Source organism: Pseudonaja textilis, chromosome 1, assembly GCF_049901715.1.
Source record: "Pseudonaja textilis isolate UNSWEBS1 chromosome 1, rPseTex1.2, whole genome shotgun sequence".
NCBI classification, from domain to species: domain Eukaryota; kingdom Metazoa; phylum Chordata; class Lepidosauria; order Squamata; family Elapidae; genus Pseudonaja; species Pseudonaja textilis.
Genome location: NC_141990.1, coordinates 226,327,099 through 226,352,042, shown reverse-complemented (window position 1 = coordinate 226,352,042; position 24,944 = coordinate 226,327,099). Strand labels below are relative to the sequence as shown.

The window sequence follows — 24,944 nt, the reverse complement described above, 5'->3', positions numbered from 1 at the left end:
ACTTAGCCGGTACATAATAATGCTCCACCCAAAGATACAGAAGTGGATTTGCAGTGTTGTAGAATGATTTTTCCCTTGTTCTCCTACCTCCTGCATAGCTCCCAACATCTGTTTCAAATTTGAGAATGGGGGCAGCAGGGGCACATGCAATCCCCACCATCTGGTATTTTAATTCAGCCTATGGAAAGCAACCTATATAGATCTAACTCAGATTAGATAATTTGGCTAAAGAGAAAAGCAGAGAACATCGTGGCAGGGCAGCATCATTTCCTGGGTGGGATAAAGCCACGGAAACAAGTTCCACTGTTGTTTATTATGAGCTTTTGGAACTCACCAACTTATCCAGTTTGGAACTCAATCCAGGTTTCCCAGGTGGGCCTGGGGGCCCAGGAGGACCTCTCACACCAACACTTGGTTCTCCCTAGATGGAAAGAACAAGTTACACAGCTGAGAATACTGATTACAGTCACCCCTAACCCCCCAAAATGCCCCTAGAATCCCTCAGTCAAAACCGACTACTCGGAAAATGCTCCAGTAACAGTACAGCCAGATTTTTATAGCCTTAAGAGCATTTGTACCTTTTCACCTTTCAGGCCAGGCTCACCCGGAGTCCCAGGGAATCCTTGGGGACCAACATCACCCTATACAATAAATACATAAATATGTGTTTTGATCAAGCCTAGTTAGCTGATGTTTCAAAATCCATAATTTTGTTTACCTGTACAAAAATTTGTGATCTCCCTCTAAGTACCTTACAACCCTCAGATGGGCCCTGACCCCAATTTGAGAACCCTTGGTTTAGTCCAATGTGTGACTCATCTTCTGTCTGATACAACCGAGAAGCACTTTTTGCTGAGAAGTGTTCTTCCCATTTTAAAATCTGCTGGTTTCTGTTTCAATATTTCAACCCTTTCAAATATTTCAAGCAACATTTCAACATAGTTTATTATTTATAAACAAATATGCAACAGCATATCTGAGAGTGACAAACTGTATTTAGAAATACTTTAGAAAAACGAATACATTTTGTAAGAGCATTCTAAATATAATACTAACATGCCAATAGTTTACTCTTTTGGCATCTTGAGTTTTGTTTTTCATATTTCTTATGTTGGGGGGCCATTTGTGGAGATTACATTAACTGAGTTATGATACTGGGTAGTTTACAGATTTGACTGCCTAATCATTACACATTTCATTTGAATGAACTTAGAACAAGCATGAAGCTTTTTTATTAGAAGACTGGTCTGGAAATGTCTATATAAAACGTGGCTTAGAATACAATCTTATTCACATCTACTTGAGAGTTAACTCATTAAACATAAGGGGAGTAACTTCTGAGCAAACTCTTATAAGATTGCCATCATTTTTCCATGAGACGCTCAGGACAGTTTTGCATGGCATACAAATACATACATATACTTTACAACTGTATAGTTCAAACCTAAAAAGTTCATATCTGAAATGTGAAGAAAAAACAACAGAACTTACTGGTTTGCCATCTTCACCAGGATCCCCCTAAAAAGAGCAAAATATTGGAAACAGAACTTAGGCACTTTTACACTGTTGTGATTTAAATTTCAAACATAAGGATAATTTCCTCTGCTACCTTCTCACACTCATATGATATTTGGCTAAATCAGCTACACAGGGATAGCTCACTCAGACTTGCACAAAACATAGGAAGAATATCTTGGCTTAATTCTGACTGTACTAAAAAGAGTGCAACAATATAGCAGCTTAGAATGGAAGCAAAAGAGAAAAGAACAGGAAAATATTACGGTTACTAATGAGGAGAGAAGCAAATGATGAAAATATCTAAAAGAAGCACCAATAGGGGGAAGAATAGAAGGGCCCTCTTTTTCCTTTAAGACAAAGGACCATTTCCCTTCTTCCCTATGATCATCTATTCATTCTCAAATCTGATAGGGAGGATATGTCAAATCTAACTCATGTGACACTGGATTTGGGGACTAGAGGGACAAAATATTCAGGCAGATAAGCAGAATCAAAAACTAAAATATATTTGAAAGAGAGAATCTGTTTTGAGGACAGTTACCTGAAAGACCAAAAACACATCAAAATTCAGGTGAAATTTTCCATTGAAAATGAAAAATTCCTGTCTATGGAAGCAATCACTAGAATTCAAAATCTGATTGCACGCTATTTTTGTGACATATTTCTAACAGATAAGGGACAATCATGGATTTTGTATAAAAGACCGTCATGGCTTCATTATATATGCCCTTAATTAAATGGCCTATTAGAGCTTTCAATTATAATTACCAATTAAAGGGTTTTTTTGCACTTCGAAGATTTCATTTTTAAATAAGTCTTAAATCTGGTGCATGAAACAAAAACTGAGAAGGAAGCAAATGAATAGGAAACTCATGTGAAGAAAATAAGAAAATGGACAGAACAAATTCACTAAAATCTTCAGGAGGACTATTGGCTTCTACTGTATGGTGAACCTGAAAGGTTGTATCAATACGGATTTATTTGTATACAGAGAATGTAACCACATTTTGCTCATTCCAATGTATAGTGCATACATGTATATACATACCTATGAGGCTATTCCCTTTCAGGATAAGTGATGTTATGCAGAGAGCAGAAAAGGAGTAAGAAATAGTAAGCTAAAGAAATTTAAGCCATGAGATAAGAAAAAAAATATATAGATTGATCTGGTTTATGCCAATATCATTCAGCATTTCTCTCCATAGCTTTCTATCTTTCCTTCTACCACATCCAATCACTGGTTTGTGCATTGCTTCATAAACTCAACTTTTTCTTTATGAGGATGTCACCAAATTCATTCAATCACAGGTGGGAGGATTTTTTGGTCTTTCTTTCAACCCACGCTTTCATATATTCATATATTTATTCAATCTTTATTTATTCTCTCTCTACGTGCAAAACTATACAACATAATTCTTTCATGCTGGGCACTCAGTACTTAATTTAATCCAAATTCATTTATAGTATCCAGGTACTCTTGATTCTTGTTTTACTATACACATTTCTTCAGTGTTTCAGTCCTATGCTATTCAACTTACTTTTAAGTTTCTCCTGATACACCCAATTCTCATTTCCATATAACAAATGGGTAAAAACATGTTCTTACACACAAACATTCATCCATCCATTACAACAGGCTATATACCACCTGTTCTTTTAACCAACATCTGCATGCTTAAAAAGGTCTCTATATAATTTCATTAGTAAATTGTATTGAGGTACATAAATTTATCCACTTCTCTTCTGTAAGCAGTTTATACTCATGCATGTTTTACTTCCATCATGTAGAACAACCAACTTTTGTCTTCAAATACATGTAAAGTTCCATGAATCCAAACTATTCACTTTATCGTATATGTATTCTAAATTGATAAATGATGATATACAATATGGTAGAACGTTGGCAACAATATTGGCTTACAAGGCTGCCTTTAGGTTAGAAATCCCAATTTTCCTCAGCACACTTGGGATAAAACTGGACTCTAGTTCTGCTTGTTGCATATTGGTAAAAATCTGCCCAAACATAATAAGAAATGCTGTATGTGACATGAATCCAGCTAAAGCTGGTACCCTTGGCTATACCTTGCATGAATGCCAATGTATAGTAGCAATAAATTAATGAACTCTAAAGGGTAAGCTGGTCCAACCCCTTCATACATTTCTAGCTGAAGTCAACTATCTTATTAAAAAGGTTACTTACAGGCTCTCCATCCTTTCCAGGTTGACCCTCTTTTCCAGGAAGTCCTGGTGGGCCCATGGCTCCTGGGTGCTCAACAGTAGAGCCATCATGCCTCATGATGGTTCCAGGAGGTCCTGGGGGCCCAATTGGACCTGGAAGCCCTGGAGTACCAGGCTCACCTTTCTGTCCTTTAGAGCCTGGATAGCCAAAGCCTGCACTTCCCTAAAGGGGAAGAAAATATGAAAAATGAAAACAAGACAAATATAATTTCTTCTACATTGGAAATGAACATGGGTAGGAATTATTATCTTCCCATTTCCTTCTGTCACATACCGGAAGTACTGAGACGGGCAACTTGAAGCCTCTAGTCACATTGGACTTCAGCCCCCATCAGCAAAGGACTATGGGAACTATTACCCAAAATTTCTAGAGGGCATCAGGCTGCTTCTCCCCTATGATAATATTAATTATTGTGTATTTGTGTTGTTTTCTAGCCTTAAATCAGAATTTATATTCATATAAGTTCAAGTACTTTACACAATACTATTTTGGAAGAAGGAACAAGATCTACTGCTGGCAACTTGCTACCTATAAATCAAAAACGACAATGCAAACAAATATGCTGGCCTGTGAGCAAGGCTACATAAGTATGCTATTGCCAAAGCAAATGAAATATATATTAAATCTTATTGCATGTCATGCCTTTACCACCCACATGAATCTGATCTATGGGTGCTATTTGCCCACTCCACCTGCCCATTTGGGACAGTGGAAGAAGCACACCCTCCAGAGGGGCAGGGATGTAAACAATTTTCATGGTGGCTGAGAGTATGATTTTGGCGGATGCAGAGGGAAGGGGGAGAAATGGAGGCAGCTAAGGCCTTCAGTCCACTAAGGAGAAACAACACTGAATGGAAGTAAAAAGTTTTTACTTACTTCTAATTCTCTTTCCTAAAGGGAGGAAACATCCAGGAGACTCAAGGTCTAGACCAGGGGTGTCAAACTCATGGCCTGTGGTCTGGATGTGTCATGTACTGGCCTTGCCCCCACCCGCGTTAGCGAAAGGGAAAAAAGTCCCAATACGTTGCATGATGCCGCCATGATGATGCAAGTTTTACACCCCAGTCTAGACACAGATCCTCTTTAATATCATAGCTAGCATTATTCCAGGAACATCCCTATTTTTATTTGACTGTTTTCTTTCCTGAAGAATTTGGGTTTCCAATTGCTTATGTTTTGAGCCGTCCAGAATTTAGCAATGATTATTTATTCTTTTTTGCACAACAGGCCCTTTTCAAAGAATGCAGGTTAATAATTCATTGGGATAAACCTAGAAATATTTGACCTGTGTTTTGACCATTTGTCAGGGTGTTATATTGCTAATTGAGATTATTCTTTTTGGGAAATTAATTCTGTTTTGATCCCCCTAAATTCCAGGATATTTCCCCATCTTTGGTAGGTGCTTATGGAGGCTCTTCATTGCCCAATTGCTCCAGAACAGAGTATTAGTGTATGTAGAGATTCTAGCACATATTTTAAAAGGCAAAAGGAGAGGAAAGCAATTATTTTTTAAATGAAAGGAAGTCTTATATTTCCTGCAATATTAGACTAAGCATAGGATGATTTAAGTGCTTTGCCTTGTAGAAACAGCTCAATAACATTAGTCTAAAAATAGGACTTCTTACCAAGCTGTTAAGCAGAAAAGCATTCCATTCAATCTCATGATGGAAAATGAGTGCTGTTTGCAACAAATATCTTAATTCCAAATTCTGCTAACACAATAAGCATCTTTCACTCCCCAGGCAAGTTCCAAGCAATGATTCATTTGGTACCAGTGGATGTTAGAGGCAAGATAGTGCAACAGCAAATATAAAGAAGGGGATATTTCTATATTTAGGGATTCTGAGTGCAAGCCATCAAACTGAGTGTCTTAGTTTAAAAAAAAATCTTTGTTTTTGTGCAAAGAATAGCAATCACGCATAAATAACTGCACAAAGAAACTGTTGTGCTTTAGATGCAAACTCATTTGAATCAGGAAGGATTCCCTCAAACTAACGTAATTTCATTCTATCTTTTGCTGAAGCCTTGGGATTGGAAGATGTAAAAACAGAATTTGGAGGCTATGGAGTTACCCTAGGGATAACTTACCCTAGAAATAAATTAATGTCTGTATGATCTAATTTTACTTTAAAAGCATGTGAGAATGCTGCCATGAGAAAGAATATTATTCATGGGCCTTGTCAAACTACTACGTTTCCTGGCTATTCTACTTCATTCCTACCCACTTTCTGTCTCACAAGAACCATTTTGATGAAACCAGGTAAGGCTCACTTTAGTCCAGCATTTCGTATTTCAAATAGCAGCCATATCTCTGCCAGGGACCTGGAGGCATGAGCTTCTCCTGCCACTGTTTCCCCTACTACAGTTATTGGAGGCATATTGCCCCCAGTCCAGTAGTAATGAAGAGACTTCTAGATAAATACAATAGCCTTTGATTTGATTGACCTGTCTCAGTTTTCTATATCCTTGCACTCAACAACTCAGTTGAGTTTTCTATATCCCTGCACTCCACCCACTCAACAACCAGCTTGCAGTACACCAAACATTAGCCTACAATGGTGTTTGACAGGGATCTCTAAGGTCTTTCTCCCACTGCCAAAGATGATGCACTAACAAAGTGTATTTTGCCTAAAAGATAAGCACAGAGTCACTAGATAGTGAGATAGAAGTCATATGAATATAATAAACAAACAAAAGTAAAAATACATAAACCAACAAACAAATAAATGGAAGGAAGAAGAAGCTAAAACCTTCTACTGGGCTCTAGCTGAAGGAGGTTTAAGTGGAAAGGGAAAGGAACGTTCAAGCAAAAAGACAGCAAAAAAGGGAAGGGGGGATTTTCTCTCCATGACTTCTTCTGGAAAAACGATAAAAACTAGCAAAAACTGAGGGGAACAACAGCAGCTCATGTTAATAATGAAAATGATGAATTGGGGATGCAATCATTTTAAAGTCAGGCACTCATGTTTTACTTTTTAACTTTGTTTTGATATATCATTTTATATATAGTTATCTTTCTAGTTGCATAAAATATGTATCCTCAATGTTTTTTTAAAAAAAAACAATTTGGATACCATGAGTTCTAATCCTGCCCTAGGCATGAAAGGCAGCTGGGTGACTTTGGGCCAGTCACTCTTTCTCAGCTCGATCTACCTCATAGGATTGTTGTGGTGGGAAAACAGGAGGAAGAAGGAATATTAGGTATGTTCACCATGCTTTAATAAAAATAATAAAGGTGAGAGAATAAAGAAATAATAAAATTTATAAACATAAAGTAGATTATGTATTTTTTTTTTCAAAAATCCCTGCTTTTGCTCAGAAAAAATGATGACTTGTACACCTGCTGCCCTGGTTTACAGCAGAATTTCCAAAATGGAGAGATAAAGCTCCTTTAGGGAGATGCAGACAGAGTCCAGGAAAGGTGAAGAAACTTTGAGTTGTACATTGTTAAAATAAATTCCCCCTTCCGAAATTTTTATTACATTGTTTTCACTGTTCATTTCTGTTAATTTTGGCATTTGCTATTTTTGGAGAGGTGTGCACATTAAGATTACATTAAATAGAGATGGGATGGCAAAAGATTTAGAAAAGCATTCTCCAACCTTTCTGGGTTGGCAGCCTGGTGCAGGGTGTGTGAAAAGGGGATGGTTTTATGTGATGGACAGGCATGTGTGATCTTGTGCACACAGCTTCATTTGTGGGAGCATTGTGCGTGTGTGCTTGCCATTCACGAGTGGGGCTTTGAGTGCTGGCACCTGCCACTCGCCTGAGTTGGGCTGTGCACACAGGTGCATGTGCTGGCCCATCACTCACACGCCCTGGTTGGAAATAAGCTATGGCCTGGTAGTGGGCTGTGGCCCATAGGTTGGGGACTCCTGGTTTAGAAATCTCTGGTTTAGAGAGAACACTGGTGTTGTTTATGCTCAGTGTTTTGTGGGAATTCAGCTATTTCTTTAGCATGTTGTGAACAAGGCTTAACAATGTTATCACGGGGTGGACAACTATGGCACCTTTTCAAGCTGTGGACTTCAACTCCCAGAATTCCTGAGACAGCAGGTTCACAAGTCATAAAGGGGCCATAGTTGCCTACACCTGTGTTAAACCATGGTAATGTTTATTGCATGAATTTAGATTTACATATAGTGAAATAATTATTAGTATGTCAGATAAGTATGCCCTATATTCTCACCCCAATATTCCTTTAACACTTTTTAGAGGCAAAAAAGGTTGTTGCAATGCTTACCTTTACACCCAGCTCCCCCTTTTCTCCCTACAAAAGCAAAAAGCAGAGCAAAGCAGAGCAAAGCAAAGCTTTTCAGTATTGCGTAATCTAACACACAACAAAATCCAACAATCAATCCAACATTAAGCAAAATTAATTATCCACCGAGCTGCTTCCTGAGGGAAAAGAAAGGAGCTACGTTGCTGCTAAAGCAGCTTTTTCTAGTATAGAACATTCTGGATGTGTTGTTCTCCATCTCCCACCAGTTATTATTAGCTGGCTAGAGGCATCTTTTATGAACACGCATACCAAGTTCACTTCCCATAAAGTTCACTTTGGTTCAAGAGCAATAAAAATATCAGTGACCAGACATTAGAAGGAAACAATTCTTCCTAAGAGAGGGGAATTTTTTTTTTTAAAAAAAAAATCACCTTTACAAGTTGCCTTTCCTCCTGATCTCACACATTCCAATGTTTACCTCCAAATGACTTTGGTCTTGGACAATCTTTCTATCCTTTTGTTGGAAAAGTGAGAAAGTTCTACTACTTCAGATTTATGCCTTCCTCGTCAGATGTTACCATTATTTAGAGAATAGAGGCAGGTGGCTAATTCTTTTCTCTTTAGTTTTTGATTGCTATAGGCAATGGCAGGAAAACAAGTTTTCCCAGACTGTCCATCTGAAATGCCTTTGTTTCCCATGCTGGCCTAGTTCTCATGCTGGCCCACCACACACCCAGAAATATGTTGTAGAAGATTCTCGTAAATTCATGAAATAATTGTTAAATGGTGGAAGGTCACTTCACTGCCTATTGGGAATCACTGTTTTCTTCATTCAGGTGGAATATCTAATGGAAGCAAGGCTCAGGATAGAGGGGCAGGAATGAAGGGGACAATTGGAATACCTTTAATAAAGGAGGAAAGAAAAGGGGGAGAGGCCATCTTATTTTCCTTCTTTGAGTGAGCTTGATCACAACATGGTTGCCTTTCAATAAAAAGTAGGAAAGTAGAGCAAGCTGTTTATTGCTATTTCACCTTTTCTCCTTTATCACCGCTGGTTGACAAAACCCCAGTCCCAGGATCTCCTTTGGCGCCACGGTCCCCTTTCTCTCCAGGGTCTCCCTTTTCACCTTTGGCCCCACCTACAAGGAGAATGAAAAAGAACTGAGCAGAATTATCCACTTTGTGCAATACAGGAACCTGGAAACCAGAATGTTTGGTGTTCAGAGTTAAGTCAAAATTTAAAATGAACTGAATAGACGAGAGATTATTATTGTGAATTCTGTTTTAGGGAGATTATGTAGTACAGTGTTTCTCAACTTTAGCAATTTTAAGATGTGTGGCCTTCAACTCCCAAAATTCTGTTAGATGGGAATTCTGGGAGTTGAACGCCACACATCTTACAAATTGCTGACGTTGAGAAACACTGTGCCAGTGCATAATCATACTATTAGCATGCATGGCATGTAAAAAGTATTCTTTTCATCAAATTAATGCATTAATTAAAATATATATCACAAAGATTATTGACCCTTTCTGACATACTGTTAACACACATAGCTCACATCACAACATCACTGAAAGCTATAATGTGACATACAAAAGGCCTACCAGTTAGCTACTATTTTTTGTTTTTTTAAAAAAATCCTTACTTTTGTGTAGCTTCACATTTGAACTTACTTACCAATAAACTGGTTCAACTGTAAAACTAGACTCTTCTCCACATCTCAGGTGACACATTCATTTACACACCTTTTCCTTCTCAATAAAAGGTGCAGAATTATTTACTGTACTTTGTCACCAATATTTCGGCTTGCTCTATACAAGCTTAACTTGAAGGATGTACAAGATTCTGATTACCTTTGTACTCCTTTCTGCACAGCTATGTCACAACATTCCCCACTTTTAAAACTTTTTGCTTTTATTTAAAAGAAAGTTGTATTTTAATGTTTTATATTGTTGCTTGTATCTTGTAAGCCACCTAGAGTCTTGAGGGCAAGATATGAATGTAATAAATAAATAAATGTTACATAAAGATTCCCCAAAAAAGAGAATATCTATAGATAGGTACATAGTTATTGAAGTTGTACTACTGTATAGAAATGTTCAGTGTAACATTAGTAAGAGAGTTGTGAACATTGCTTGTTTTCATTACATGAAAAAAACACTTTTTTGTGCTTAATAGTAAATCTTTATTATTAGGATTAGTATTAGTAACAAAAACGACAGTGTACACAGCAAACGAGATAACTATGCTGGGTTTTGTATCACAAATCATTAGTCGAACACTTCCCAAGTGTTTATTTTTGTTGTTATTATTATTATTGTGATGATGATGATGATGATGATGATGATTATCCACTTTTTGATATTTTTTTTGCCAGTACTAGGAAACAAGAACTTACTTGCAGGAACATATGTTGGCCTCTCAATATATTCAGTCTCCTCTAACTGCACAGTTTTTTTGGCAATGGTAGGCGAAGTAACAGGTGTGGGCAGTGGCAGGTTTGACAACAGAGGAATCACCTAGAGATAAAGAATTAAATTAGACCTCCTCTTGTACCAGAGCTGGCAACCCAAGACAAATAACTGATTCTGAAAAAGTGACTATTGGGTCAACAATTCTTCTCCTTCCCACTTACACATGAAGGGCATACACAACGCACACAAGCACAGAGGAAAGTTAGCCTGTTGGGGGAAAAGAATGAAGGATGAGCCTGCAACAACCTCTTTACATAATTCTTCTGTCCCATCAATTGCCAAAAGTTCTCTCAATTGTTCCCACTATCAGTCTGGCAATACTGAGGGAAAATGAACCAAGGAGAATACTGGGGGAAAATTAGGATAGGGAAAAATCCCACTGAAGGCACAAAACTTGGTCATAGTCTTCATGTGGCCCTCAGTTAAAGGGTCTGATTTTGAGTTTTGTGCCTTGTTTTTTGCCTATTCATATTAGTTAAGCAAGTTAATAACTAGACCCACAAACTCTGATAAGCTAAAGGTTAATTCATTTTTTAGTATGATGTATGATTCCATCCACTGTAGTTTGCACAACAAGATTTCTGATTGTGTCACATTTAAACCTACACAACTGTAGCTTATTCTGTCATTGTTAACAAAATCATGCTTGGCATGATGTGTGAATTCTTTTAAACTTGATTTCAGTCAAACTAATCTACAGAGCATTTAATTTTGCCTTAATTCAGTCTATTAAGTTTAGCATTAAGACATGTTATCAATGAAAGTTTCATGTTGTTAAGATATTGCTTTTTTAATATGCAAAAGTTCACTGCATTAACAGAAGACTTGCCCACTTAACACCTTAATATTTAGCACTGGAGAAATTATGGTTTCAGTTAGTAAAAACAAACAGAAAATCTTGGAATGTTTCCCTATCATTATCAGACCTGAAATTGATAAATTGGACAAATTGTGTGAGAAAAGTTTTTAAAAAATATTTTATATTTTCTCATTTAGAAACGAAATATTTATTAAAGCAGTGATTTTTTAAAGAAAATATTGCTTCAACAACTTCCTTCTATTGTAAATTTTAGATAAAAGATTACAATACAATGTTACTGTCAGTCTAGTTGAGGGGTGGGAAGGGTTATTTTTATTTTTATAAAATCAGAACAAGCCTCATGCATGTGGGAAAAATCATATATATGGGGAAATATTCAAATATTTCATTCATTCTACATGCTTGTTAAACCTAGGTAATAAAACATTTTTAAAACTTTCCAGGTTTAAAAATGAGCATGTAATTAGCTTAACCAACATTGTAAAAATGATTGTACAATCAAGACAGGTCAGTGGTTAGTAGCTTCACAACTGCAACAACTTACAACCAAAAACCTGGACTCAGTTGTGGCCACAGGTTGAGGGCTACCCATATGAAACAAACAAAAAGTTAAAAAATTATTATATTTATGTAGTTACTTACCAAGCACATCTAAATTATATTAAAGTAACCAAAATATCTTTACACTACCCAAGGCACGTCACAACTTTTGAGCATCCCTAATGTTTGGAAATTGAAAGCTGAAAATTTTGACACGCCCTAAGTCCCATAGCATCACTTTTAACTTACAGGATATTTGTAAATTATTTCTGAAAGAAAGCAAGGGGAATACATAGAGTACAATCTCTAAAAGAAAAAAAATATTACTTCTTAAATCTTTCTGGATGGTCAAGTAAAAAGTGTGTGGTACTTTTCTCGCCCTGATTGTTTTTAGGTTGGCTGTTTTTGCACTTGAATGTGATTTCTATATTTTTACTCTCCTTTCACTAGAAGGAAATGTAAGCATGCTATTTCCAGGTGGATCTCCAGTTCACTATAGCACTTCTCATCCTTTACCAGTCTCTATACAGTAGCTTTCTGTTGTTGTTAGAAGTTGGGCTCTGGGGATAAATTTCCACCCCTACATGCAGATATCTTCTTTTCTGGCAAGGACCGTGGCAGAGAAGCTTATGTTTAATATACATTGCACATACTGTATTTCCAATTTTCCACAGATGGTTCCTCTGGATAATAGGTAATCCCTTTTGAATTTGTGAAAGTTCATGCATTTGAATAAAATCCATGGGTGATCATGTAGGACAACCATGTTTCTTGCCACGGGGTGGCACTTGTGCTCTGCATTCATCATGTTTTCTTCACGGCATTAAGTGCCGGAGTTGGACATGCTGTATATCTACCATCATTTTCCACACAGTCGGCCTTTCCCGCCACATTTAGTGCTCTTTTCCTGTTTTGATAAAAAAGACTGTTGCCTGTGATATGATGTGATATGAGTGTGACAGAGTTGGAATGGGGCACACAAATGGGATAGACTGAAATCTTTACTTAACTATGATGTTCACTGTGAACTGGACTCTTGCAGCCCAGCTTCACAGATTTGCTACGAAAGTGAAATGGGAAGAGACCATGAAGGGTATATCTATAATACTTTAAGAGCTATCAGCACATTTTCTTATTTTCCTTTTGATTATTTTAAATTCATTGCATTGTTGATTTAAATGTTTCCAATATCATTAGGAACACTTGAAGTGGAAAAGTAAATGAATGAATGTACGAACAAACAAACAAACAAATAAATAAGTGGAGAAAATTAAAACTCACACTGTCTACTCTGCCTTGTATACAATATGTTACTTTATTTATGAACTTGAGTCTTTGCATTATAGTGACTAGACAATTTTAAAATATTTCCATTGCTTCCACACTGATTAGTTGTCAAGATCTCTATTTAACTCTTTAAAAGACATGACAACTACAGTATATGTTTACTCACAAATATATTTCTAGCACGCATACACATAGAGAGACTCACTCAATCACAGGGTGTAGTAGATCATAAGCTTTAAGATCTCCTGAATAATCACAGTCCAGTCTTACATATTACAATCCTGTGAATTCAATAATTAATCAATAAATGGGCATTGGAGGGGGTGTGGAACCGTGGAAGTTGGCTTTATGCATAAGCCATACCTGTTTATTATGGCTGTGTGTTTGCTCATCCCTTCTCATATTTAATCATATTAAATGTGTTCAGAATAGATGCACACATTGAAGCTACTTGTGTCAAATATATAGAATATAAAAATAATTTAGGTATTACAAATTGTTACTGTTCCATTTATTCTAGAGGGGAAAGACAGAATACCACATCCAGGAAGATGTGAGGGGGTGCATTTCCCCTCCCTCAATTTTCTTCTCCCATACAGAACATCTCCCAAATCTGTCTCAGAAATTTAGGGCATGTTTTGTAAATACAGAAAGTACTGCATGGAAAGAAAACATCCCCTCAACAGAATCATTTTCATTCAGAGGAGTACATATCTGAATTCTGCCTATTGTTATGTTTAAATGTACTTAATTGTATTAATGTATAAATTGTCTTTTCATCCAATGAATGCTCTATGTTGCATACAATTAAGATTAAACAGCTACAGTAAATTACACACAGACACATCTGGAAAGAATTGGAAGACAAAAGTGTCATTACAAACAAAACAAAAAGAAGTCCTTGTATATCACCCATTCATGACTCTGTTGCTTTGACAATCCAATAATACTGGCCTTAATTTCTGTAAGTTGAGCAAAATCAAAACTGATATCAGGATGTGTAAAACTGTACTTTGGTAAAATAAACCATGGGAAGGTCATCCCTCGGTTGTTTTTTTTGAAAATTGATCTTGCGCTATTTCTGGCAGAGTGGATGACGTTTATGTCAAAGTCAAACAGAGCTTTCTATTACTCCCTTGAGAAAAGATATAAAGGAAAATTAACTTTTGGGGAAAATACAAAACACACAAAACCCAAAACCCACCACTTATCTGTGTCCATAATAGTAATACCCATAAATCTTGTTAGAAAGAATTGCAGAAGCTGGGGAGCGGGTCTGTATTTTCCTGAATATGTAATGGTATGTGAGAATGACCTTGAGAGACCCTGAGAAAAGATGGAAACAGTAAGGAAAAGAGAGAGCATAGCTCATGGCCGCTTAGTGGGCAGAGCAAAAAGCTCAGGAGCCATCCCCCCCCCCCCCAAGTTATCAGGCTCTAAAGAAGATGCCGGAAAAAGTGTATTTTCAAAGTTGCAAGATTCTGTTACTATTAAATGTTAGTTAATTAATGCTAATGTTAAAGAATCTGCTAAAGATTTTGTTCTCCAGTTCCTCACCTTGTTCTCTGTTCTCTACCCATCCATCTTTTGGGTTATCATATTGTTGTGTTCATTTGTCATTGTTTATGTTAATGTTCTATTATTTTACTTCTGTACTATTTGCACTCCTTTCCTTTTTTTCCCTACTTATTATTATAAGCCATCTAGAGTACTCCCATGGCAATTTAGTCAACAAATACATTTAAGAAATAAATAATATATATGGCCTTACAATAAAGCAGATTTAACCGCTATGGTCTGTTTCCTGTCTGGTCCACCTGGTAAGATTGACAATATTATTATTCATTTTTGATAAAATTCTTGAATCAGTGTTCAGTGAAAGACAATAAAGGAGAAATAGGGACCCTATAGCTTGCTGAGCTACAGTCCTACAATATTCAAATATCAGCAATATTTGAAGGTTTCAAAATATCCTCTCCCCATCTAAAGGGCTACTAGCAAATTCAAACAATTTCTGTTCTTAGTAACAAAAGGAGATACTTCCAAATCCAATGTGTGGCAAGAGATGATATGTCACAATGCTAAGCTACCCACTGGGAGGTTAACATGGGAGGGTCTCCAACACAGCTGTGAAGCATCCTTGTGAGATGTACAACACAACTGAACATAGCCCCCAGTCCACACCCCAATGAAGGGCTAATGTCCACTGTTTCCTGTTAAACATGAAAAATAAATAAATTGTAACATTTGCTGAAGATCAACATGAAGTTGGAAAATTAAGAAAAAGAGATGGTTGTTTTGTTTAGCCTTCTTAAACAGAAAACTGAAAACTGTGCCCAGAAGAGAAGTTTCAAACAAATTACACGTCAGTATCAATTATATGAAACAGTAAGTAATAAGAAGCTGATGCCAAGATCAGTGGGTTTATGCAATGCCATTCCAAAGGGGTAATGCTTACAAATGATACTGATAGAAAAAGAAGGGAATCAAAGAAAACAATCCTATTAGTTATGGTCAGTATTGTAGTGATAATTAGATGTGACCAACCAGAAACTAAAATTGTTGGCCTGAAGAGAATTCGTGGATTTTGCAATTATATGACATAGAAAATAATCAGCAGGAAGTCAGGAGTGCCTAGCTAAACATCTGCACATTGCCAACAAAACCACAGTAGCACATCTCCATTGTGTAGAATCCATATACAAACTTATTCTTTAAACTTGTCTTCTCCTATATGATCTTTCTAATCTTTCATTAGCCAAAATTCTGGAGTCTCTCTTTCTCCTCTTTGCCTATCCATTTTATATTCTAATCTCTCTGGACAGAATGGATTATGCTGGAACCCTGAGCTCAGCAAGAGTTCTTTCTAAAGTCTTTCCTATGAGAGCAAATCAGTTCAACATCAGGTTTTTTGTAAGGCAATTGATCAATCAGCAAACTGATATAGAATGGATACATGCCCACTAGGGGCTGATCATCACATGTTGGCTTTTCCAAGATTGTGTACTGTTACCACCCAGATTTTTTTGCAAGTTAACACTACTTAGGCAACCTAATGCTTTATTGCTCAAATTGGTTGTCAAATGTTGCAATTCCTAGTCAGTATTGTGATTGTGCTACTGAAAACACATGCAACTCATAGTGTTGTCATGCTTCAAACTCAGTGAGATGATCTATGTAATTTTATTGTGCCTTACTATGTTTCCCCATACACTTGGTGTTGTGGTGAAAGACAGTTGCATTCTTAATGTATCAGGGAAAGTCAGGTTAAGTAGAGTGAGTCAATTGATTTGTTCCACAACTACAAACAAGGCAAAAGAAAATTGTTTTAAATGCAACTTGTATATGCAATCTATACAATGTAAATTGTGCATTCTTTTTGCAAATGTGAAAGCCAGTTTTATTAAGGAAAATTGGATTTTATCTCTTATTGTGAGGGGGGAAGAAAGGAGGGAGGGAGATGCTTTAAGTTTTCAGTGAATTTCCAGGCAAAGCTGGGGTTGTAGTCTTGATTTTCATTTATTTCCATACCACTGTTTTTATCCACTATGTTATATAATTATGCAACACAATGTGCATTTATAGCTTATAACTACGTTTCATAAATAAGATGGAACATTTCTGAGAGAAAGAAATAAAAACATTTTCTGATCTTTTAAAATACATGCTTCATATGCATTTCCCTATGGGAAATCGTTCAAGCTGATGCAAAATAATGAACTCTCTTACAATCCGAGACCAGCAACATTCCGATACACATGGTCAGCTAATGGTTTGTAATCACTGCTGTTTCTCTTCTGCCTGCAGCAGCCCTGAGCATGTGATAAATGGTTCACCACAAGCAGATGCTAGCAGCTTGTCCAATTAAATCTCCTCATTGTGGGTTTAAGCAATACCATGAAACCAGACCACCCAATGTTACAAGTAGAGGAAAAAGGGAAGGACATGGAAGGATAAAGGGGAGGGAAAGGAATTGATGATGAGGTGAAAGAGAAATGGTGAAAAAGAAAGTGGAGGAAAGAAACTTTTATATTGGAAAATAATAACATGATTACAAAAATGGCATTGTACTCACGCTTTCCTTTTCAGAAGATGGTTGCTTTATGTCTAATCCACTTCCACTACCACCACACTAAAGAGACATTTTTAAAATACCAGTACATTAAATCAGCAGATATAGCTCCATTAAGAAAGAAAGAAAAAAATAAGTGGTCTACATCAGAAATGTGGAAACAAAGCTATATAGATGCTGATGAATTACCATTCTTAATATATTACCCTATTTTGGCATGCTAGTTGGGATACGGAGAACTGTAGTTCAGGAACATTTCAAAAGCTACAGCGTAACTAACTGGGTTTATCTTAATTTTTCTCATCAGCCACAATGCTTTAAATATAAAATATTAGCAAAGCCATCTGCATAAATATTCTGGAGACAAAGCCTGCCAATATTGCCACATTATGACACATTAGACAATAGGGAAGGTCAAAAGGTAAGCAGACATTTTTGTACATACGAAGTCCAGGTTTCAGCATATTTAGCTAAATATTCTCAGAAACCAAGGCTGGAAAAGACTTCCATTTGAGTTGAACAGCAGCTACTGCCAACAGAACTGCAATCTTGGCTTAAATTGACTACTACTAGGTCTGATTCCATGGCCTCACTAACTTAATCTTCCTTTAAACTTCCATGTTTCCATTTCTTAGACACAAGGAGATTAAACGCTTCTGCTTGTGTTTCAAATTAACAACAGCTGAGCATGTCACTTGACATTTTAAGTGTGATTGGTAAAAACAACTTAATAAAATATGTTTCAAGTTTAGCTAAGATTAATCAAAATTCAGTTAGATTTGGAAAATGCTACTGGAGGGAAATGTAGGTTTGACAGGAAGCCAAGATCATTCTCAGAAAGTTAAACTAAAATTCAGGTTCCAACATAACCTGCCCAGCATAAAGGGGCTCCCATGTATTCATATGTCCCAAAGGTGCTTTTTCCAAAAAGTTACTGCTTTTTTCTTTAAAAATGTTTCACTTCTCATCCGAGAAGCTTCAAAGAAAAAAACCCCAAGAAAGTCCGGTTGCCTTTTTGAAAAAGCACCTTTGGAACAACCATGAACTGAAAGTTTGAGAATTTTCATAGACATATGTTTACATGTTGGAAAAAAACATCTGAGATCGAGTCACTCACCGTATCACAGTCATCATCTTCTTCGACACACTGGTAACCAGCAGCCCACGGATTATCTTTTATTTTTAACTCTACAATGATGCCCTATAAAAGCAGAAACAAATATTACTAAATCTTCAGCTTCACAAAGGCAAAAAGAGCCTCACTCCCAGTTTAAGGAAATATAGAATTCCCAGGTCTGTGCCCCCTCCCCATGACCATTTTATTTTAAGTCAATATTTTTTATAACACAAACACTGTTAGCTTATGATTGAAGTATGAATACCCAATGTAAAAAATAAGAAATGTAAGGCAGGAGAACAAATTCAATACATTGTGCTTTGTAGCAGGAAGGGTTAGATTTAATCCTTTTAATTTTTTCCAGATTATTATTCTGATTGCAATGGCTTTTGGAAGATTGAGAGCACACAGATTTGGCATTTCCAACATTTATAAACTATTTACAGATTGCTGCTATTTTCTGCTGATCCTTTGCAATCTGGATAGCAGCAAGGTGCATAATTTTGTAAGTCTAGTAACATTTCCTAAAAATAGTGGCTTCTAACTCAAAATCCAAGCACTGGTTGTTATGGTTGTCTTGTAATACCTTTAGACACAACTTGGCAGCACAGCACCAGCTCAAACAAACCATCTCAACAAGACACATCAAGATATTTTTCAAAGTGGGTTCATCCATTCAGTCTCTTTACCACGACTTCCAAGATGGCCAGTTTACCATTAGTTGAAAACATCACAACAGAACCTCCATCTTGGGTGCCGGCCTGCCACCAATGCAGACTGAAGCTAGAGCCAAGTAATCTGGCAAAAACTTGTTTCTATCAGAAATTGCAATATGATTTTCAATTCTCTATTGCAGGGATCCACAACTTCTGGGACGTGTTCCACTACTGGGCCGCAGCCTGTTGGCCACCAGGCCATGTGAGTGGCTGGCCAATGCACACCCTTGAGCATGCACACGCAGCCCCCAAGCATCACACGCCTATTTGCATTGCGTGCATGCTCGCAGCCCCATTTGTGCGTGTGCATGCACACATAAAGCTGCCTGCCCTTCCCCCACTCCAGGCCACCAATCCAGAAAGGTTGGGGAATCTGCTCTATTGGATGGAGGATTCTAAGGGAGGATCATAATTTCCAGGAGTCAGTTCAGGATTGTTTGCTCCCACCAAGCTATAGGGCTCTATGCCTCCATAGACATTTCTCTTAGCTCAGGGGTCCTCAACCCCTGGTCCATGGACCAGAACCAGTCTGTGGCATGCCAGCAACCAGGCCATGCAAACAAGAAAAACCCCATCTGTGGGATGCAGGTAATATGCAAAACCACAACCCCTCCAGTCCATGGAAAAACCTTTCTCCATGGAAATGGTCCTTGGTGCCCTAAAGATTGGGGGCTGCTGTCTTAGCTGATGGAGACAACAGAGCTTCACCAAGGAACCATAGGGCAGCGGACAATAATTAGAGTAATATTGGCCTTAGGGAAGACCCTTGCCCTGGAGTCAACGTTCTGTTTTGTGCCAAAAAAAAAATTAAAGGGAGTGCTTGTTCAAAGTTATGGCCTTATAGCAGAAGCTTCCCCAGTGGCAGCTTCCGCAGTATTTTCTTCCTTTTCCTCCATATTGGAGCATACCTTTCAATTTATTATCTCTCACTTCAGAAGCTCAGAATAGTCTATTTCATGGCTCAAAAGGTAAGGCTTCTTTTTATTACGGAGAACAAGAAACAGATGTTTTAAAAGCCTGCTCTTGCCCTTGGCTTTGTCATTCCAAAGGTTGCTCAAAACTTTGCCTGGGGCACTTACTGGAGGCCAAGGTACTTTCAGTCTGGCCCAACATGGCTCCCAACACTAGCAGCAGAAGACACGGCAAGCGTCCACCATACTTAAAACGTCCATAAGAGGGTTGAATCACCAAACAATCATATCCCATTCTGCTATTGCTTTTAGCCATTTTATCCATCACCAGCAAATATCAGATATTTGTTTTTGCAGGGCAATATAAAGGAAATAAATGTGTCTGTCCCCCCTCCCCCCATTGGAACATGAAGACTTGCATGCTAAAATGTTCTCACCTGTCTTAGGCACATGATACATAGTTGTCATATTGTTCAGATATGCCAGATCTTCAGATTGTGCATTAAGCAACTGAACTCCCTTATAAATTGATTTATGAAAGTACTTTACAATATTTAAATTATTATTAATTTTAAAAAGTTTCCATATGGGAAGTATGGAGCAGAGATGGTATTCAGCAGGTTCTGACCAGTTCTGGAGGACCGGTAGCGGAAATTTTGAGTAATTCAGAGAACCAGCAAATACCACCTCTGACTGGCCCTGCCCCCATCTATTCTCTGCCTCCCGAGTCCCAGCTGATAGGCTGGATCTTCTTTTGTTGCCCTGCACAGGAGAATGGAGCTGGAAAGCAAGTTAGTGGAGTGGGGAGGGAATAGGATTTTGAAGTATCCTTCCCCTGCCATGCCCATCAAGCCACGTCCACCAAGCCACATGGAGGTCAGATTTCTCCCAACATGAGCCTAGGTGCTTTGATTGGGAACACACACCTAGTGGACTGACTCTTAATCTACTGCCATTGATCTGGAAAAGACTAAAAGGACTCTGCAATGGTTAAAGTAGATTACTTGTCTACCAATCATACCATAGTGTCAGATGAACCTTTGATATGCAAGGTTCTTTTTTAGGTAGGGATGAAAGCAGTGACATGCTTCCTACTATTCTGTGATTCATGATTGTCAGATTTTAGACAGACCCACGGTAAGAATTTTTCAGCCACATGACGGACTGCACAGCCAGTGAGCATGCAGATTTAAACAAGATTAAAGAATAAAGAAATGTCTCTCTGAGTCTGTGGAGGCCTTTCCTTTCAAGTTCACAACTTAGAAACGGAGAGCAGAACATGACTGTCAGGCAACTAGACGCCCCTTGGAATTATACACTGAGAACATTCTTGCTGTAGCCTGCCGATTTAATGGGGTCACAGACAAAAATCGCAAGGAGGAGCAAGTTGTTGTTTTTACTCAGAGTTTTGTGTGTGCAGCTGGTTTTCAAAGCTGTTCTGAAGCAGGGATTCCAAGGTATTTTACAACACTCATCTCTTTTTCTCTCCGGGGTCATGAAAACTAAGCAACCCAAAAGAGGAGGCTATTCCGTGGGTGAAGTCATACTTCAGTACAAATCTGTGCTTGCCCAGATTTTTCTCTTCAGGAAAAAGTGAGAAATATCACTTTCCTAGCTCCAAACATCACATTGAGATGACTCAAGGAGCTAGTAGCTTGAGATCATCTTAAAGCACACTAAGGGCAGCCATGGGCCATAGGATCCCAAACCTTCCCCCTCTTTCAACCTTCTTGCATTGTTCATTTTTATGTTTCCAAACTTTGACAGCAAACCACTGAGTTGCAAGTTTTTGGTGGGGAAGAAAAGAAAACTGGTGCATTGAGCAGACATAGCACATCTATCTGTGATTTAAAAAATAACACTACATTTGTGGGGGGAACGGGACAAATACACAAAACAAAACTCCATAATAACAATATCATTACTTACGCTGCTGAAAAGGAAGAATTAATATGAAACTTCCAGCCCTAGCCACAAAAAAGGTACTGCTGCTAATTTACTGAGCTCTAAACTATCAAGAAATTATAACTAAACAATAGTATAATCTATCTGGAAATGGAGAAACTAGATTTATGTCTCAACTCAGTACCCTCAGGCATATTGGAGTAATGAATGGTTAGATTTAAAGAGGCAGACACAATGATTGCATTGTTTCTTAAACTCAGGTCCCTATTGAACCCTATGATTCAACCATAGTTCCTGTCTTGCTTGAACCCTGAACAAGAGAGTCTCTCCTTCTCTCTTTTGATAGCTCCTTGGTTTAGAAAATGATCTCCCCATTCTTTTCTGTCATTCACATCTCTATGATAGAATCTATTCTCCACACACCGCCACTCTGCCTCCTGAAGCATCTCTTCTCATTCATGTATAGATTCCTGACAAGATGTGGCAAACATTTCTGTGTAGTGAGATCTTGATCTGGGACATTGCCATATTCAAGGGTATGGTTGAGATATCTTGTCTCACTGTAAACACACATATAGTATGTGCTCAATCTCCAAGGATAGATACCGTAAGTGGAAATAGAAGCAGGCAGTGACAGGCCAGAGGCTGCAAGTAGCTGCATGACCAGAAATGGCAAGAAAAAGATCCCTCCATGATGTTTATACATTCTTAGAGAAGAAAAGGCATGGACAGGCCGGCCTTCTGTGAAATTATTCTCAAGAATTTTTTAATACCGAGTTAGTCAGGTCCTAACTCAGTGTTTCTCAACCTTGGCAGGATTAAGATGGGTGGACTTCAACTCCTATGGTTTCCTAGCCAGCATGCTGGCTGGGGAATCATGGGAGTTGAAGACCACCCAATCTTAAAGCAGCCAAGGTTGAGAAACAATGACCTAACTGCTCAGTTGATTCCCTACTGTTAATCAATCCCATCTCTGTGTCATGGGAACAAGGCACGTGGAAACTGCTAACAGAAAACAGTGTAATTACACCTGGACATAACGACCAGTTACGAACTTATGGAAGATAATAGGGAATTTCAATATTCCTTGTTTATTTTTTTAGCATGCTATTGATTGCTTTTTTCCTTAGCTGAGAGCTTTGGTTGTTAAAAATCTTAGCAATAGTTGTTGCCTTCTTCATAAACTAATTCTAGACAATGCAAGATTATATAGTCATGCCATGATATTAATATGTAATTCTGTTTAAATGACCATGCAACCAAATTCAACTCAGGAGGCTAGCTCTGATTCTGAAAATACTTCCTTATGATATCTTGCAGCCAATCAAATTTTATTGTGAGTTATCATGAAAATAAATAAAAATGAAATCATTGTTTCCTGTTCTTACTTTTCACATTTTCATTGGTGGGCGACTCCCCACAAAACATTTTTCGTATAAAACTAATGAATTTTATGGATTTTGAAAATAAAACATTTCCCACTATACATTGTAATACACCAATACAGTGGTGGGATTCAAAATTTTTTACTACCGGTTCTGTGGGCGTGGCTTGGCGGGCGTGGCAGGGGAAGGATATTGTAAAATCTCCAGTCAGAGGTGATATTTGCTGGTTCTCCGAACTACTCAAAATTTCCGCTACCGGTTCTCCAGAACTGGTCAGAACCTGCTGAATACCATCTCTGCACCAATAACATTTTAAACGCAATTCTCCAAATTGACCTTAAACATCCAACATCAGAGTTTGCATATGGGCCTTTGTTTTTAGCCTTCTTGTGCAGATCTTTCTCATGGAAAGACCTTGACCTCAAAAAGTAGGCAGAAAATCACTTCAAATTTCTCAGCATTGTATGTTTATTAAATTGTTTAATTAGTGTTCTCTAAACAATTCTTCATCCATTAGCATGTCATGTTACTACTATGTGCTTGTGTTCCTCAAGATAATCCGTATTTCCTGTGAATGTGTTTAGTCTTGCTGCTGTACAGTATACATTTGAAATACAACAACTTTTTAAGTCCAAAGAACCTGCCAATCTAAAAAATGTACAACTTACCACTGATCAAGGGAGTAAAAACCATAGCTGCCTTTTGGACTTTATTACTTGGTAAGAAAAAAAGGAAAAGGTAAAGGAGTTCCTGCAGGTTTTACTCTGCCAATCTTTGCCAACTATAGGGGACAGTGTTCATCTCTATATTAAGGCCATTGATACAGTGCTGTCTGAAGATATTTCTGTGATCATGTGACCAGCATGACATCACAGAGTCTGTCCTTCCTACTATATTTTTTATTCATGAAAGAGAAGTTATCTATTACTTATCAATTGTTTGCAATTTCTCTGATTAAAGTGAAATGACTGGCTAAGTGTTATTGTCCTAAAAATGGTCAGAAAAACACCTTATAAGTTTTATTAGGAAAAAAAGTTGAACCTGGCAATTAAAAAACAAACACCAGACAGCAAATAAGTACCTTAGATGAGTTCTGCTATGTGGCTGAGTGCTGGATCTGTCAAGTATGCACAGACTTGCCTGAAGGCTTTCGTGGCTAAAGAGCAGGGTAAACACTTCAGCACACTACTAGAATCATATCAATATTCAGTCATGATTGGTGTTCATAATTAGCATCTGGGGGCATGATGGCTCAGTGGTTAAAGACACCCAAGCACCATACAATGGGGCGGGGGGGGGAGGGCTCCTGTTGCTTGCCCCAGCTCCTGCCTGGCCATCTAGCAGTTCGAAAGCATGCAAATGAGAATGGATAAGTAGGTTCTGCTTCAATGGGAAGGTAACCGCATTCTGTGAGCCTTGGCATATGCTGGCCATATGACGGTGAAAAATGTCTTCAGATAACACTGACTCCCTTGGCTAAGAAACGGAGATGAACAAAGCCCCCTAGATTTGGAACCTGAAGCATCACTATGATTCTGAGCAGTAGAGTAGTACTGCAGGTGGCAAGAGAACTAATAACCTATTCTATAGTCTTCTGTGATGATATCCAGGACTTTTGAGTCTCTCTGGGCAAGCTAAAAACCATAACTGATTGTTACAAGTACAGGATAACTTTATATACAGATTTTCTACAATACTTTTGTAAAAATGAGGTTGCCAAGAGTCTAACCTCAT

General features: G+C 37.8%; 1 protein-coding gene across 5 annotated transcripts in view; it reads right to left on the bottom strand.

Moving 5' to 3' along the window:
* The window catches only part of COL18A1 (collagen type XVIII alpha 1 chain), a 101,550-nt gene that overhangs the window by 45,160 nt on the left and 31,446 nt on the right, over window positions 1-24,944 (bottom strand). For 3 of the 5 annotated variants that reach the window (XM_087920782.1, XM_087920778.1, XM_087920781.1), the window contains exons 3-11: window positions 18,294-18,377; window positions 17,180-17,236; window positions 10,382-10,502; window positions 9,012-9,118; window positions 8,001-8,027; window positions 3,719-3,919; window positions 1,492-1,518; window positions 579-641; window positions 335-421 (exon numbers count right to left, since the gene is read on the bottom strand). In XM_087920782.1, the coding sequence (XP_087776908.1) occupies window positions 335-421; window positions 579-641; window positions 1,492-1,518; window positions 3,719-3,919; window positions 8,001-8,027; window positions 9,012-9,118; window positions 10,382-10,502; window positions 17,180-17,236; window positions 18,294-18,377 (774 nt within the window). The remainder of the gene's footprint in view (window positions 1-334; window positions 422-578; window positions 642-1,491; window positions 1,519-3,718; window positions 3,920-8,000; window positions 8,028-9,011; window positions 9,119-10,381; window positions 10,503-17,179; window positions 17,237-18,293; window positions 18,378-24,944) is intronic. The other 2 variants (XM_087920783.1, XM_087920779.1) reach the window with 1 other exon arrangement.